The following is a 17,859-nucleotide window of genomic DNA, read 5'->3' as shown; positions in this document are numbered from 1 at the left end:
TTTGGAGATAACACATGTAGGAATCAAAAGAAGAGAAGCTTCTTTGCATTAAACTGATTGAGAATAACCCATTGACTTAAGGCCTATCTTTGAGATTATTAGCAGCTCAGATACCTGAATTACTCAAGCTCATTCTCAGCTCAGATGCCAGCACACAAGAGTGAAACCACAGTCAGGAAACAAAGGCAGGTTACTTTTGCTCAGGGATCTGTAGGGGATGTTGGTACCAGCTCTGACAGTGCCATATACTAGAATGGGCCCTGCTAGAATTACTTAAGCTCTTTTATCCAAGCTTTCTCATCTATGTTCTGGCAATAATAAGGCTGCCATAATGAATTAATGAAATAATAGATGTAAAATTCCTAACAATTGTCCCTAACATATTATTATTATTCAAGAAAGTATAGTTTAAGAAAAGGATTGGGGCAAGCTGGCGGTGGGGGGAAGAAAAAAAAGTAACAATTGGGAACTTAGCTAAAATTGAGGAACTTTAAATTTTATGTAATTTAAGAGACCTGTAACTTAAAAAATTAGAAGTGCACAGAAATTAGATGACTTGTATTAGTGTATAAGAAATGATAACTTCAAAATGCTAGCAGAAAAAAAGTTATTTTATTTCCTTCTTTTTTTAAAAAAGGAACTAATGCTCTATATTATGAGTTGAACTAGTATTGAGAGGGATTGATGTAGTGAGAAAAGATTCACTTCAGAGCAAAAGTAGTTTGAGTGGTAAATGCTTGAATGCATATAAACATATCAAGAGGAGGGACTTCAACTTGTTTCTTTACAGTCATTTTCCCAGCCCTTAGAACAGTGTCCCCTAAATAGAAAGTGTTCATATGAATGTGTGTGTGATGTGCATGAGGACAAGCTAAGAAAGAACAAGGAACCACTCCCTTTGGTCTGAGGGTACTTTTATGGCGCTGTGTGTTCTAGATCCTGACCACTCTTTAAAATTCCAGGAAAAAAAATACAGAGTGGGGAAAGTCATTTTGCTCCTTGGGAAAAGTAAGAATTGGCAGACTATGTTTGGGGAACAAAATAACTGGTCTGAAAAGTTGTTAAATATGCTTGGTGGCTGGGAACTGATCTGTTCCTCCTGTCTCAGTGATTCAAAGCAAACTTAGCTTTTTCTATAGACTCCTTTTAATTCGGATATGGTGAAGTGTGAGTGAAGTTTTCTTCTAATAGTCATCCTTCACTGCTTTCAGTGTCTGATAATACTCTTGTTATACATTGTGTTCTATTTCTTACTTTTTTCAATCAAAATTATATTTTTGAAATCTTTGCCTGTTGTTACACCAAGATCTAACCTATTTATTCTGCCCTTTGTACAATATTCTGTCACATGCATTTACTATATTTAATTCATCCAGTTTCCTATAGATGGGAATGTAGGTTGTTCCCAATGGATTTTTTTTTCTGGGAATCTTGTGGAAAAAAAACTCCTCTATGAACATAGTGTGAGCAATGATAGACTAGAGAAATAACATATTGGTTAAATATATATTTTAACTTTGAGAATGAATAAGACCAATTTGATGTATCCAATGAGCAGATGATAAATCTGAATGCATGAATTATTCACAGCAATAGGCCCTAAGCACTAAGGAATAGAAAATATTTTCATTATGCCTTCCTCTTCATTCCTTTTTTCTCAGGTACACACGCTCCCATTCATTCAACCTCTTTGCATCCAGTACAAATATTTATATCACAACAGTATGCTTTCATGATAATGAGCTTTAGTGCTAGAGCTGGCCTATTCCTAACTTGGAGACATTCTGCAAACCTCTTTGCAGAAACTACCAGGATAATAGAAGTTTTTCTGAATACTTTGTTGAAATTAGCAGTTTTCAGATAATCACTGTATCACTTTATATACATGCAATAAAACATGGCAGACAATAATGCCATTGTTATGTAGAATATAGACAATATTTTCAAAAATAGACAAAAACAACAGCCACAAAGTAAAAAAAAATCAAATCTGTTATATATTAAGCAAATTATAATCATCTCACTCAAGAAGAGAAAGAACTCTGATAATACCTTTTCAAAATAATTTTTTTATTAAAGTCAAAAGTTTAGGGAAAGCAAGCCATTTATTTTTCTTTACAGCAAGGATTTATTGAGTGCTACTCAATTTTCCTGACTGTACTAAGACCTGAGGATATAAAAATAAATAAGATAACAACTTTTCCTTAAATGATCATAGTGTTTATTTGAAAGAGATAAACATGTAATCCGATCGTTATAAAAACAATACAATTAGGTATCACAGAGAGTTAACAAGGCAAACTGGTGCTTTAAAAAAGGAACTAGGCAGGGAAGATGGGCCAGAGTATTCCAGGCATAAGGGATAGTACATGAAAAAAACAGAAAAAAAGAGGAATGATAAAACAGAAAAGTGGAAATGGAAACAGAAAAGAGAAATCTGTGGCAGTAGGTGCAGAAGACAGACCTTCTAAGAACGAGGAGCAGAGTCATCTCTAAATCAACAGTATTTCCAAGGGTGGAAGCTAGTATTACTCTGTGCGTGGCACTTTGGTGATGGGTTTTGAGTGCTTGATAATGATGAAAATTTCTGATGAGCCTCAAATGTGAATTCTGAAAGTTCTGAGTCAAGTGTAACTGTATCTAAGCTCTTTATACCTTCAGAACCTAGCAGAGGGTCTAATATACAGTAGGTGCTCAATAAATGTTGTATGGATGGATACATAGTTAGAGGGATGATAAATTTAGTATAGTCGAGAAATTTGCTGAGAGATTTTTCATTTTCATGCAGAAGAAAGCAGTGCTGAGAAATTTAAAAGTTTAGAAATCAGGACGGGTCATTTTTTACTGTGTGACCTTGAGCAAGTCATTCATCCTGATGGGTTTCAGTCTCCTCATCTGAAAAATAGGGAATAGATGAAATAATTCATGTAAAATGCTTAGCTTAGGGCATAGAAAAACAAAGTACCACCTGCTCAATGTGGTAGCTGCTAATATTCTTTAAGTAATAAAGCTGAATAATAGTGAAAGGGCCATGTTTTGGATGATTTGAATTTTAAAAGTTAAAGTTGGTTTAAATTTGATGTGTTTGGGAGTAGGAATCTCTGAAAGTTTCATTAGCTTGGGAAAGATGTAATTTTTACAAAGATTGATGGACAAATTAGAAGGAGAAAGCTTGTGGTCAGGAGGAAAAGAACAACCCGTTTGTAATCACCCCGTATGAGATTGATTGCCTGGCTTCTCAAAGCCCGGCTCCACCATTGGACTAAGTGTGTAGCTTTGGGCAAATTACTTAACTTCTTTAGGCCTCAGTGAGATTTTAGTAGTTCCTTACAGTGTGTTTACTGGAATTATTGATATAATCAATATGAATTTCTTAGCAGAGTACCTGGTAGGTTGTAAGGGCTCAATCAATGTTGACTATCTTTGCTGTTATTGTTATAAGATGATGGAAGACTCAGTTCATGATGACCGTAAGAATGGAGAAGTAGATACAAAAAAGAGAACTCTCAGAGGAAAATTGTGATAATGTTTGGTGAATAACTCCATGTGGAGTATCTGCATCTATTGCAGTCCCAGATACGTAGGACACACTTGTCTAATACTTGTTGACTTGTATGAAAGGAATACCCTTGGGCCTACTAATTCCCTACTCTCTCATTGGACTAATCAAGCGGGGTCATGCAAAATGATTATAGTATAGTTATTTGATGCTTCAGATGAGGGGGCACTGCAAAATGTACTCCAAATCTAAAGCACATAAACCCAATGAACAACTAGGTCCAAAATGATACAGTAGAAAGCACTAGACTTTCAGTCTGGAGAATGATGCTCAGTGTAACTCATGCCCTGGCTTTTGAGCTTTATGAACTCAAACCCACAGTTTGTCAGTTTCCTCAGCCATAAGATAGGAATGACATTCCCCCCCTAGGTATTTAAAGAGCTAAGTGAAATAATAAATGTAAAAATAGTGCCTTATATCTGTTGGGAGGTTGATAAATGTAAGACTCATCCTAATACATGGAGCCACTAACCAGCCTGCTCAGAATCAGTGCCATGATGACAAAAAAGGCCAAGTCATCTGTCGCCAGTAGCATCTTCACTAATTTCTGCCCTCTCCTTTTAAATATGTGATTGTGTCAAAGCACTTATAGATTTATATTTTCTCTTATTCTCTAAGCACAAAAGCACATTCTCCATTATAGAGAGTTTTGATGGTAGAAATACATGGGAAGAAGCCACACACTAAAAATAAATCATAATTTCACCACGTGGAGATATCTAATGTTAAAATTCTGAAATCTTTCTAGTCTTTTTTTTTCCCTATAGATAGCAAGCTAAGTCTCCAGAAAGATAGACACAGATAAATGTTTTTTGTAATTAGTATGACGTTAAATGTACAGATTTGATTTATGCTTTGTCTTAGTCAATACTATGAAATATATGAATATAAGGTTATTTTTAAATGCCTGTATTTTAATAATACATAATACAGAAACTTTATGTCACTTCTTTTCTCCATCAAAACTATGCAGTATATGAAGAAAGTTTCATTTTTCAGAGAAAAACATTATTGTTTTCTACTTGTTGCTTATTTCTATTCTCCACCTAAATAATATGCTCAGAGTATCAACAACATTTAAGAAGGCAGCAATCAGAGGAGAAAACATTTATCTGTAATGTCAGACAAAATGTAACAATGAACTCTTTCATCTAGAGTCTAAGTCCTAAAGTCTACTCTGAGGTCTTTGAAGTACCCACTTGGGCTGAAGACTTTTAAAGAAACTAAGCAAAATAAATGGCTTGAAGCAAACAAGAATATAAACCCCAAACCTTTCTCAGCTTTGCATAATCATCATATTCATGTACTTTCCACTAAATTTGTCTTTGTAGAGGTTAGGTTAACCAAACCTGTCTCCCCCATTCTTTTTTCTTTTTGATCTGAGTGCCCTCTCAGCCTGGAGCTAAGTTTTCCCAAGTATTTAAATATTTGATAAGCATCAATTTTACTACTAAGAATCACTATAAAAAATTTAATAATAATATGGATCTGTTTATTATTGTTTAAAAATTAAATATTTGTAAGTTAGAGTAGCAGAATAGTTTCATTAGGTTTTGTTTTTTGTCACTTCATTCAGCATTTTTTAAATTTTGATCTTCTAATTAAATAATCTTTTCTGTGTCTAAACTATTCAACTATTGGTTAAAAAAAAAAAAAATCCTATGAGCCCTGATCTCATTTTGGAGAAGAAAGCCATTGAAGATTCCTCCAGTATCATTAACCACTTGAGAACAGGTTTACTCCAGAACCCTCAATTTTTTGTTAACAATATGACCCATTTTCATTTATTAAAAATAAATACTATTTCAGCACACACTATGTCTTAGACATTGAACATATCAAAGTCTCTACCCACATGGAGCTTACCTTTCAGAAAGACTAATACATAAATTAATAAGAAAATCTTAGGTAATGTTATCAAATTTTAGACATGTTTATTATCTTGTAAAAGATAGGTAGATTCTCTTTCTTCATCTTATTAACAAATAAATAAACTTCTTAATCTCTAAATAGCACTTTTAGCAGGGTTTTGTGTTATTGGTTTGATGATATACTGTACTCTGAACATTACAGTATATGAATAAAAGTGTAAGATTTTTGGAGTTGTTCACAAATTAGCCAAACTTAAATCATTCTAGCAATAATTTATCATACTAATGTTAAGATCAGGGTGATGTATATGATATATCTTGAAATGTATTTTATATACCCATCTAATCAGCATATTATAATAAAATACATATGATAAAAATTATGAATTAGCATTTGTTAACAATGGAATCAAGATCCTCAAACACAGCAATAAATATTGACCAACCAACTAGGCCATTTTTTTCCTATTTTCATTCAGAAATTTATATTTTGATTTTATTCTTGCTTTTATATATTGTATAAATCTTCAAATATTTTTATTACTTTTCCAGGAATTTGCTGCATTGACAAAAGAATTAAATGCCTGCAGGGAACAACTTCTTGAAAAGGAAGAAGAAATATCTGAACTTAAAGCTGAAAGAAATAACACAAGAGTAAGTACAAAGCAGCCTCCTTTTGGAATTAATTCCATATGTAGTTCAGTGCCTTATATCTACTATATATAAAAAAAGAAAATATAAGCATTTTAAAACTTTTGGAACATTTTAAGCAGATATGAACTCATAGTCAGTTACTTAAAATAAGGAGGGTATACTACAAAACTCAAAACAAAAAGACAGGAAACCTAAATTATAGTCTACTAAATCACCATGTTGCTTTAGAGAATGTTCTTATTCCTTCTGGCCTTTACTTTATGTGACTTTAAAAAGGAGGGCTGGATTTCAATAATGGGTTTCAAACTTTCAAAAGGTTGTATTGGGGAGAGGAGGAATTCCTCAGAGGCTGGAAACAGGCAAGGGAGAAGAGGTGAGAGAGGGGAGGAAGAATTTAAATTATGGGGTGCTATGACAGAGTGGCCTGGGTTTGGTCCTCACCTCATCCCAGCAAAAGATTTATTTGAAAAAGAAAAAAAAGTGTTAAAAATGGAAAACTGCTGATGCAGATCTCTGCCAACTAAAAGAGGCATACCTTTATAGTTTAGAAAATCTCCCAGGGAACTTCTAGTTCTGATATGCTAATTTCATGAAACTCATGAAATTTGTTGCTACATTCTCCTCTTAGAAACTCATGCATTTTATCAATCACATGACATGCCATGTAACATTAAAGTTCAGAATTTGATTGAAGATGCTATGTTTTCTAGTTCAAAAACAAAATCACTAAATTTCACAAAATATGTAAAATGCCATGTTACCCATAAATGATTGTAGTTTCTCTACTAAAAGAAAGTAGAGAAAAACCACTTTTGTGTGGATATAAGTCCAATTTAATTATTAAGTAGGTGAAAAATATTCTAAGTGTTATAGCTTTAACAGATTAATGCTGGAAAAATAAGGTATAGTTACTGGCCTATTCACTTTATGCTTGGTCTTAGAGAGTAATACAGAAATAACAGCTCCACAAACTGTGAGCTTGTGACACTAATGAGAAATAGAATTGCATGCATAATGGTTATATGATCAAACTCAGTTTATGTCCTCATTCATCAGGGTCTTATTTTATGGTAAAGAGAATTCACATATGTGCATACAATGCATTGGTTTTCTTTGAGATTTTGATAAACCAGTCACATGGATTGCCTCAAATTAGGCATAACAAGGACAGTTTAGATCACATTATCTGGTGTCAGATGAATTTTTTCTGTTTCTCTCTCCCTCTATATATTTTTCCCACCCTTGATTTTTTAACTTAACACTGTATTTCCTTGCAACTTTAAAATATATTTCTGCCATGAGATTTATTCTTCTCTATTTCACTATTTTATATTTTGATACTTTAGACTACATTCCCAGATGTAATGCCATACAGCCAAATGTAAAAGTAGGAGCAGGAAGCTGAGAATGGAGGGAAATAAAAAGCTCTGGATAGATTTCCAACTAATCCTCACATTTAAAATGCACTGGACACTCCTTTATTAGCTGTGTATGTATTTCTCCTTTACATAGCCTTTTTTTTTCTTATAGCCCCTTTACTGCTTTCTATACCTCTATGAAGGAGATATTATAATTATTTTCATTTTACAGACAGAAAAGGTCAGATATGTTTCCTGAAGTTAGACAGTAAACAGCAGGGAAGGTGTTTGAAAGACAAGATAATGTAGTCTAAATCTAGAGCCCGTGCCCCCAGCCCTGAGGCTATCAGCATGCTTACTCAAGTCACACCCATGAAGGAACTCAAGGATTTACTAGAGCTTAGAGGAAACATTGCTTAAGAGTCAGACCCCTGCAGTATGAAGTGTGTTACTCCTTCTTAATTGTGACTAATTTTGGAGAACTAGATTTGGCAACAGCATCCAAACCAGATGTACCTGTGGATAATGCACCTGTAAAGGAGCCTTGAGTTGTGAAGGAAGCAAGGCAAACTAGACTTGAAATACAAGGATCCTGAAATCTCAGGATTTCAAAGTGAGAATGATAAAAAATTTCTTTGGGATAACAGAAATTGAAGCCATCGACTTTAAACATGAATAATAGTTATTTTTTGAAAATGTGAATAAGGCTGGGAAATATTTTTCTACCTTCCTTAAAGTAGTGATGTGGAGGATTTTTTTGTTGATTATATCAAGAAAAACAGATTTATGAAACTCCCTTGTGCAAAGTATTGATTATATAACAACTTCTTAAGTTACATAATCACCTTTCACCCTCCTCCACCCACTACCCCCCAAAATATCTAGGGCTGAAAATCAGATATATCTTCTCTCCTCCCCCCAAATGCCTCAATAAATGTTGCTAAACCTAACAGTTTTCATAAATTTATATAGTTGTTTCTCTTCCTACATGTTGTTTTCTTCTTGCTATAAACACCTACTTATTGGTCATGGGGAGGAAACAACAAACTAGTATTTCTTTCTCACACCTAAAGAAAATTTGACTGGTATTATTTGTGAGCAAATTTAAAGTAGAATTGAGCACTCCAATTTCCAGTGTTCTGATAAACTTGTGGCTGTCTCTATATTGAGTAGTTAGCATATGTGCATAAATTGAGATAACACAAAAAGACAGTTCATAAAGAGAAATCATGATTGAGTAGGGTCACTTGCATTAATTTTGAGTAACATCAAAAACAACAGATCAGAAAAAGTTCTTCTGCATAATGATATTTGAATGAATTATACCTTCTCCCAAAACAGAAAATAAAAGATTTGGTGGGACTTGAATGAAATTTATCTAATACATAGAGTAATAATAATGGTAATATATAGCTAACATTATTTAAGTTCTATTTTTCTAAATGTTTTAGATGTTTAACTCACTTTATCCTCACAGCAATCTCATTATCCCCAATTAATTCATGAGAATCTGAGGAAGTAACTTCCCACAGGCCACATGGCTTATGAGTGACACCCAGGGAGTCTGCTCTTCAACTTAACCACAGACTATGTATTTAAGAAATTGTATTTCTATATCACCCACAGAACACAAGTGATACAGATGGATTATATTTAAGAAAGAGCAGAGTTTGTCCAAATTTTTGTAATTCACTCCTAGTTTACCTTATTTCTATTGTGTGGAAAGTAATGTGCTAGGTCGTATTCTGATGTCAGAGCTGACAGTTAGCCAGGTATCACTTTGTCACTACAGAAACACCTGATTCCCAGCCCCAAAATATGAGTGAATGAAAGAAACTGAAGTCATCACTAGACTTGCTCTTAAATCCAGCTGGCTTGAGTAATTAGATTGAGGGTATCCAAAGAAAATCATCATAATATTATTAAATATTTGTGACTATATGCAAATAAAAATTTCAAAAATTACAGTATACAAACAGGCTTTCTGTTTAATATTTTCATATTGATAAAAATATAGGAAAATGTTGAAACAAAATTTTTTTTCCTGAAACTCCTTTGACTATGCTTAGCCAAGTTTTATTTGTAGAAAATAACTCATTTCTGATGCTATTTCAATTCAAATTGATCAATAAAACTTATGTTTTGGAAAAATTATCTGAATTAAAAAGGTAGAGAAAAGCTGGTAATTTTAATGTATTTACTACCTGTTCATGTCAGAGTGGAGAACGTTGTTGTTAGAATTGTTTCAACTGTTTTTACTGCTGAAGATCCCAAAGAATAGTTTATATTGTTGATAATGTTTTAGAATGTAACTACTGTATGACTTTGAAAAAGAAGTTATGGTTTTGAGAGCCAGTGTTAATTTCAGTTATAAATAATAATGCTGTAATTTAATCTCATGGGTCATAAACTAAAAGAGAAAGACTTAATTGCATTTGAAACATTCCTTATCATGCACTTACTTTTGAGCCAAACGAATTTTCTTGATAGATGTTGAGGTATAATAAGACACCTGCCATTACTAAAGAAAAATTTCCCATTCTTGATCTCTGCCTCCACAAGTTCATAATATCCTTCAAACATATTTCCTCAATGAGTAGAAAATACTATTCAGTTGAGAAAAGACTCTCGCAGTTGAAAGCAGATGAAGATGGTACATATATGTGCATGTATACTTATTTATGAAAGTGCTATGATAGGACTTGATAAATGCAATACAAGAGTGAGTAAGATAGGACGTGTGTCCTCCAAACAGCTATTTCAATGTCATAATCAAACATGTACATAAAAAATATAGAGGATTTAAACTATATTTGAAAGTAAAGGATATTGAGTGGGCTGAGCATGAAAGCAACCAATTTATAGGTTTTCATTTCCAGATGTTAATGTTGTGCTATGTGACCATATTATAACAGCCAAATCAGTCTATGGGGCAGAATATATTTCCACTTGAATGCCATTTCTAATTGAAAATAATTGCACACAAAATTATGTTGAATTCAGTTCTAATAGGAAGGTAAATAGTTTTAGAAACCCTTGCAATATCATAGTAAAATAAAGGATTTAGATTACATAAGCCATCTTGTCTTTCAAGGCAAAAATTTAGTCCAAAAAATTCCCAGCGATGTATGCTGTGTGTGAAAGTGTGTGTGTTTATATATGTATGTATATTATATATGTGTATATACCTATACAGGCTGTGGTCTTTTAAAGTAAATTCTAATATAGGATTCATGGCCATTCACATAGTCCCTGCAATCCTTTGAGTATACCAAAGACAGTGCCATCTACACCTTCTGTAATAATTATTAAATATTAGAGTAACGTTGTAGCTTTGTGTATGTATAACCAGTTGATTATTAGTAGTATCTTAGATAAGTTCTTCCTTTTGTGTTTTTATTTACCTTCATTTGTAACCTTAAATTAGGCCATAGATAAATGCTAGATGAGAACATTTTGGGCCACATTCTCCAGTCTAAATAATTTATAATTATCATTAATTCAAGTATTAACTATATATTATGTAGAATGTTTTCCTGGGTATTGAGGATAAGTGAAATTGTTCAGCCCTTAGGGGGTTTGTTTATGCTAATAAAAACACATTTTGTTTTTATTATTATGTAGATGACAGTTTGTAATTGCACAAAATAGAGTACAGCTTGGCTGTTTTAATCAAGAAGAGATTAATTGAGACATAGAAGAAATCTCTAAACTGAGTTTCCAGGCAGTTTCTAGAACCACATTTCATAGCTTTCTAAGTTTTTCTTACACCCCCAGTCCCCAAAACGTGCAGCCTCTGCCCCTACATGGGTCAAAATGGATCCCCTGCCCAGCCTTTTTCCTCCTCCAACCTCCCTGGACTCAATCCCATGTGGGTGGTTCTGGTTGACTGATTAAATCACATGTCTGCCACCTAGTGGTAAATATGCCCAAGAAATGTTTCTTGGATACTATACTGGGAAGGTAGGATTCAGAATGTAGGGAACTATCAAATAAAGGAGGATATGTTCAAAATATTTTGAGCAGTCACAAATGTCAAATCTCCACTACAATACAATTTAAAATATGGTAAGAGTTTAAAAAAAACAAAAAATGGAGAATAATTTATTCATATTCATATATATATGAATGAATATGATACAACAAAAAAAAGAAAGATCTTCTTTCCCCACTAGTCACAAGGTCCTACGTGGCAATTATAAATTCCAATTCTAAATCTTAATTCCTGGACCTACAGATATGGACCTCTATGAATTATAGGAAAGAAACTGTACCTTACTTCCATCACTAATTCTGAGCATATCCTAATTCTAGGATAATAGCATCCAAACTAGCAACGTGTGACCTCCCAGCTTAAATTAAAGCAGTCTTTCTTAAGTCATTTACCCGTCTTACAGAATCAGCTATTTCTGAATAATGTGATAGTGTGATAATACCAGGGACTCCTAGCAGCATCTATCAAATTGCATTACTCTCTCACTGCTAAGTGAGTTTTTTGGCTAGAAGTAATATTGTGTATGATAACATTACTGTAAGCAAATAAGATAGTGTGGCTAGCAGAAGTATGGCTATTAGAGAAGGAAAATTCACATCCAGAAGAGGTGTTTATTAAAGTGAGAGTAAGACAGCTACCTTCTCCTTTATAAAAGGGATTTGATGTCATAGTCTTGTTTCAAGGTGAATATAGCTGATCTCCATGTGTTCTGTGTCATGTCAAGGGCTGAAGTTTGATGGCTGTAGCTAGCAACTTGGCTGTTCAGTAGCAGTGGCAATCCTATCAACCTTAATCACGAGAAGTCCATTTTGTCAGGTCAATGAATAACTCCTACCCCTGAAACCACGGTCACTCTTTTTGCCCATTGAGAAAATGCTGTGGTGGCCAGGGAAATAGGCTGATATCAACAAGGTAAATCATTTTGTCCACCAGATTATTGAAAGCCTCTTCTATAGTGGGTACCCAAGACTTAGTCCTAGCTAAGAGCTAATATTCAGGAAATTTTGGTATTCTCTTTTCCTCAGTATTGTTACCCTGCTAAATAGTTGCAGGTCCTTTTAAGGAAGGTTTTCTGATTACCTACTGCATCATAACAAACCACTCAAAAATTTAATGGCACAAAACAACATTTTACTATGCTTATAGACTTCTGTGGGCCAGGAATTAAGAAAGGGAACAGTGGGGATGGACCTTCTCTGCTCCATAATACTTGAGGTCTCAGCTGGGATGACTTGATGGCTAGCAACAATGATGTACTGGTAAATGATTTCTTTTATCAGAAAAATAAAATAAAAAGCACCAGTCTATAGTGCTTTTTACTTGCTAATTTCCCTGGTGTAAATACTGTACTCCCATCATGGCTGATTTCAAGCTACCAATATGACGTCACTGAATGCAGAGTTGGGAAAAGATTCACAGTAATGAACTGTTACATGGTATTTCTACCTTCCGGATACACTACAAGTAAACAAACTGAGGAGCGTAGATAATAGATACAGTAAAACAATTAAGAATTAATGCATTTAGAATGTTTATTATCTTTTAAAAATATTTTATTTAATTATAAGCTTATATAGTTTTAGTTTTAATGACTATGTTCAATAATCAGATCAGAAAATTCTTGAAAATTAACAATCAGCTCTCAAAGCATGAGTAGACCAGCCCTAGCACACCATTTGCAGGGGGTGACTCAAGTATCTGGGAGCAGAAAGATTTGCCTGGCACTGGGGTTGGAATAGCTGAAGGACAGACAGGCTCAACTGGGACTTTCCACAAGAGAACCTATTTATGGCCTCTCCAGCACAGTGTTCTCATAGTAGTCAGACTTCTTAGATGATAGCTCAGGGATTTAAGAACAAATGTTCCAGTCACCCCCAGGTGGAGGCTGCCCATCCTGTTAGGACTTAGATTCAGAAGTCACAAAATGTGACTTCTACTATAACATGTTGGTCAAAACAGTCACAGTCCACCTAAATTCAAGGGGAAGGAGCATAGACCCACCACCTATCAATGGCAGGAGAATCAAAACATTTGAGGTATTTATTAAAACCACTACAGATGGGTGGAAGAAAGAGTTACAGCAGCTACTTGTAGTATTAGCGCAAGAACGTGTTATTTTTTTCTCAAGAATACCCAGCTTCACCTTAATTTAAAGAAGTCTCTAACTGTAAAGTGACTCAGGTACAAGATTTTGAGAAGGCCAAGACACTTTACCAGGTGACTCGAGTCAGGATTTTGTCCTTCAGATACAGAAATTCTATTATTATTAATTTTAATATTTTATTAATACAATATACTTCTTACTGTCTTGTTAAAGACTCTATAATCAATTAGCTATTAACAAAGATCCCAATGGATCAAACCATTCTGCCTGTTACAGTAAGCGCACAGCCCTTAGTGTAGGTGGTTAGGTACTATTACTTAGCCTCTGCCACTGCAAGATTCCATCATGCCCAGGGAAATCAAAGAGTCCATTTTAGGACCAGCATCTCTCGATTTTCATCCTTTGTCTATAAAGAACTGCTGTTATGGAGATTTTGCAGGTTCTGGTTCTCTTCCTACCAACCTATTTCCTAATACCTTAGTAAAGACAATGTCATTTTGATCATCTCAAAGGAAAGAGCTAGTGGGTAAATTCAGCTCACCATTTTTAACTTCATAAATCATCAGTGTCCGTCTTTCACCTTATACTCAAAGAATTTCTGGCATTTATTCACTTATTCTAGTCCACCACTGAGTTTATGTTTTATTTAACCACTGGAGCAAACAATTACAACCACTCCCTGCTGCTTGATATCAGTATCAAATCTAGATTATTTGATAGTCATCTTGGTTAATTTAATCACATCAAAAGTTTTATTCCTCTCTTTCTGTTCCAGCACTATTAGTATCTACATATATTCCCAGATTTCAGGTATTACAAATCAGAAAAAAATCATGCTACTCTTTTGATTTTGAAGCCTTCTCTTTTAGGTTAGACTTTGTTATCTATCACTTCATGTTTTCATTACAAGTCTGGAGGCAAGGAGAAGTGTTTGGGTTGGGACATGAAGAGCAGAAGCTTCCTCTTGTAAGAGGAACCTTTAACTGAAGTCCTTACCAGGTCATTAAGACACATGGGACTGGCCTCATCAGAGAAGCAGGGAGATTCACTGGGATTTGGTCTATCAGAGTGACTCAGATACATCCGAATCTTTCCAAATGTCCCCTTTATAGCTCTTAAGGTGCCTCTTGTTTTCCAGAGTGACATCAAGATTTCCGCTTAAGATTGCTGGTAAGGTTTGTAATTCAGTGACCTCCTTTACCGCAGGTTTTCAATCTTCTTTCTGATTGCCTGCATCCTGAGAGGTCATTGCTTTGGATCTGGTATCATGAAGTTAGCTTTCGTTTTTCTCTTCGTTGCTCTGACTTTGTTTGGGTATGGAGCACCAGCAGCCTTTGAGGTGTACTGTACTGTCGACTGGTTTCATGTCAAAATTAGAGCACTGACAGTTGACAACTGGTATGTGCTTCCTGATGGGGTATTTCTGGGACATGGATCCCGTAACCAACGTGTGGCAAGACTTTTATATGTTTTTGTACTCTACAAGTGACTGTGGCACCCAATCTCAGGTTTTAAAAGGGAAGGTTATTTTTAGAACTATGCTAACATTTGTCTCAAGAACATTACCAAGGCGAGGATTCATGCTTATTTCATGTGTTGTTGAGTGAGACAAACCTTCATCGAAACCTGCAACTTCATATATCAATGCAAGGCAGTCCAGATGGCTGGCTTCTCCAGTTTACAAAGAGTACTGCCTAAACACTGTCAAGTGCTTGAAATCTCATTCCAAATCTTAAAACACACTTTTCTTCTCTATTCATCAAGATTGATGAAGTCAAGGAAGTGCCTAACATTAGATCACTGTACATTCTATGCCTCATTTTCTCTTTGATGGGAAATAGAAGTGGGCTATATAATGTGATATATGGAGCAACTGAAGCTGCCTAAGGACTGAGAAACAATATTCCCTAAGCTATAACTATCTTCTGAAGATTTCAGAGTTCTTAGCGATACCATGTGTTTTTAGATGTTTTTATTAATCTGTAATTTTAACAAAGTAGATATTTCCCTTATGACTCATATTGATTTTTAATTATACTGGAATCAAATTCAATACTTTTTCCTCAGCTAAAAAAATGTCTTCTTTCTGTTATGCATTAGGACTTCACTAAGAGGCTATAATGAGCAGCCGTAGCAACTCTTGGGTTATCTGACTGAGCCTTGACCTAGAATTTAAAACCTTAAGCTTGTCATTTTCTCTCTTTAAATGCCTCAGTGCAGTTCAAAGTATCCAGCTCACTTCATTGTCCTTATATTCCTCATGCCCTTCAAAATGGTCTGTTGTAGCTATGACTCAGTCCATCAAAGTCTTCCTTTCACAGACATCCCCCTTGAAGAGAGCTCAGCTAATTATTTAAGTAACCATCTCAACTCCACTTACCATGGAAGACAATCTTCTTTCTTTTGATATTAATCTAACCATGACTTCTGTCAAATAGATCCAGGTCATATATCCCTGATGCCCATTTCTCTGAAGAGTTTTTGCCTATAAACTCTTGCTTTAATCAGGGTTCACTTATTTATTCAATAAATATATCTGAGCATCTACTATGTGCAATCTTCTAGGCACTGAAGATACAGCAACAGACAAAATAGATAAAATCTTCCTTCCCCATGGACCTTACATTAATTTTTCAGAGATAGACACTACACAAGTTAAATATATACAATAAGTAGTACATTAGATAGGGACAAAGGCTAAGAAGAAAAATAAAGCTAGGAAGGGGATATTAAGTCCTGGAAGTAAACACGGAAAGCCTTATTGAAAGGTAACATTTAAATAAAAACATGAAAGAAATGGTGGAGTGATATGGTCATTCAGATATCTGACAGAGAATGTTTTAGGTAGAGAAAACAAGTACAAAGACCCTGATTTGTGGACATGGATATTAAAAGCAAAACTAAATAAAACTAAACAAACAAAAAACTGCAAGGAAGGCAATGTAGCTATACTGAAATGACCAAGAAGAAGAAGAATAGGAAATGAGTTCAGAGAATATAGATACCTTTGGAACATATAAGGATTTGGGCTTTTACTTGATCAAGATGAGAAGACATTAAAGATTTGAGATATAAATGACTTAATTTACATTTTAACTTAAATAGTGTTTTGAGAATAGTCTGACAGATGAAAGGATGAAAGCAGGAAGACCAGTTAAAGAGCTATGATAATAATTCAAGGGGAAATTATGGATCTTGGACCCAAGCAGTAGCAGTGGATGTAGTGGCAATTGATTCATTCTAGAAGTTGATGAAACGTGAAAAAGAATGCTATTGTAATAAAGACTGAAATGTTATTTTTAAGCTGGATAAGGAGACAGTATGGGAATGAGTATGGTGAGAGGCAATAGCAAATTCCTATGTAGAAAGATTGTGAGTGAAAGCATTTTGAGAGTTTGAGAACTTAAATAGGTGAGCTAAAATACAGTGATTTGTGAGTTAGATGATAAAAACAATTGAAATTATGAAAAATTTGCACTTATTGGTAATAGTAGGGGCTGTGGTGAAATCCTGGGTTACTGAAATGTAAGATAGAAATTGAAACCATTGGAGTACCTGAGGTCTGGAAATTTAAAGACCAATATGTTGGAGGAGTCATATAAATGAATAATAAAGATAAGCAAGAATTATGACTGGAGTAGTGCTGGGAAAAGTGACAATAATTGGAAAGCTAACATATTTAATGAAGAAGAAGAAGTAACCCAGGCCATGACAGATGACTATTATAAGGAAAGGTAGCAGTAGGTAAAACCTAATAACTGAAGTGTCACACATTATTAGTTACAGACAACAGAATTCACTCTAGTTATTTTAAGCAAGCAATTATTATTAATAGATACTAAGACATTCTTAGCAAAATCAGTCCACAGCTTGAGCTTTCAGGACCAAATTTCCAGAACCTCACTGAAAAGCTGGTAACATGATTATTTCTCTTTTTCTGTATAAAATCATGATTCCTTTGCCACTGTCATCAAACAAAATGGATGCCTTCACCCTAGTTATCTCCTCATAAGGCTCACTTCTTGCATAGGTGTATAATTAGTAGAAATTGTGTAGCACAGACAACTGAGACTTGTAGTTTTCTGTACTCTATGTTGGGAAGGTAGAGTTCACAATGTGAGGAACCTGCCAAATGTAAAAAGAGTGTGACCAAAAGATTAGTCTCTAATAACAGATGTCCTTCATAGCTTCGTTATAATGCTCATTGTGTTTCTTTTCCTAGAGGGTATTATTTATTATGTATTTCTATATCCTATGCTGTGCCATGCAACATTAAATCCTCAAATATTTTTTGAATTACTGTATAAACCAGGATACCT

The 17,859-nt window shown here is 34.4% G+C and overlaps 1 protein-coding gene across 8 annotated transcripts in view; it reads left to right on the top strand.

Annotated features, from left to right (window-relative positions):
* The window catches only part of PPFIA2 (PTPRF interacting protein alpha 2), a 432,283-nt gene that overhangs the window by 248,757 nt on the left and 165,667 nt on the right, over positions 1 to 17,859 (top strand). For all 8 annotated transcript variants that reach the window (XM_069491029.1, XM_069491033.1, XM_069491031.1 and 5 more), the window contains one exon: positions 5,983 to 6,084. In XM_069491029.1, the coding sequence (XP_069347130.1) occupies positions 5,983 to 6,084 (102 nt within the window). The remainder of the gene's footprint in view (positions 1 to 5,982; positions 6,085 to 17,859) is intronic.

This window comes from Eulemur rufifrons, chromosome 16 (genome assembly GCF_041146395.1).
Source record: "Eulemur rufifrons isolate Redbay chromosome 16, OSU_ERuf_1, whole genome shotgun sequence".
Lineage (NCBI taxonomy): Eukaryota > Metazoa > Chordata > Mammalia > Primates > Lemuridae > Eulemur > Eulemur rufifrons.
Note: the sequence above shows the minus strand (reverse complement) of the source record. Positions and strands in the feature narration are given on the sequence as shown.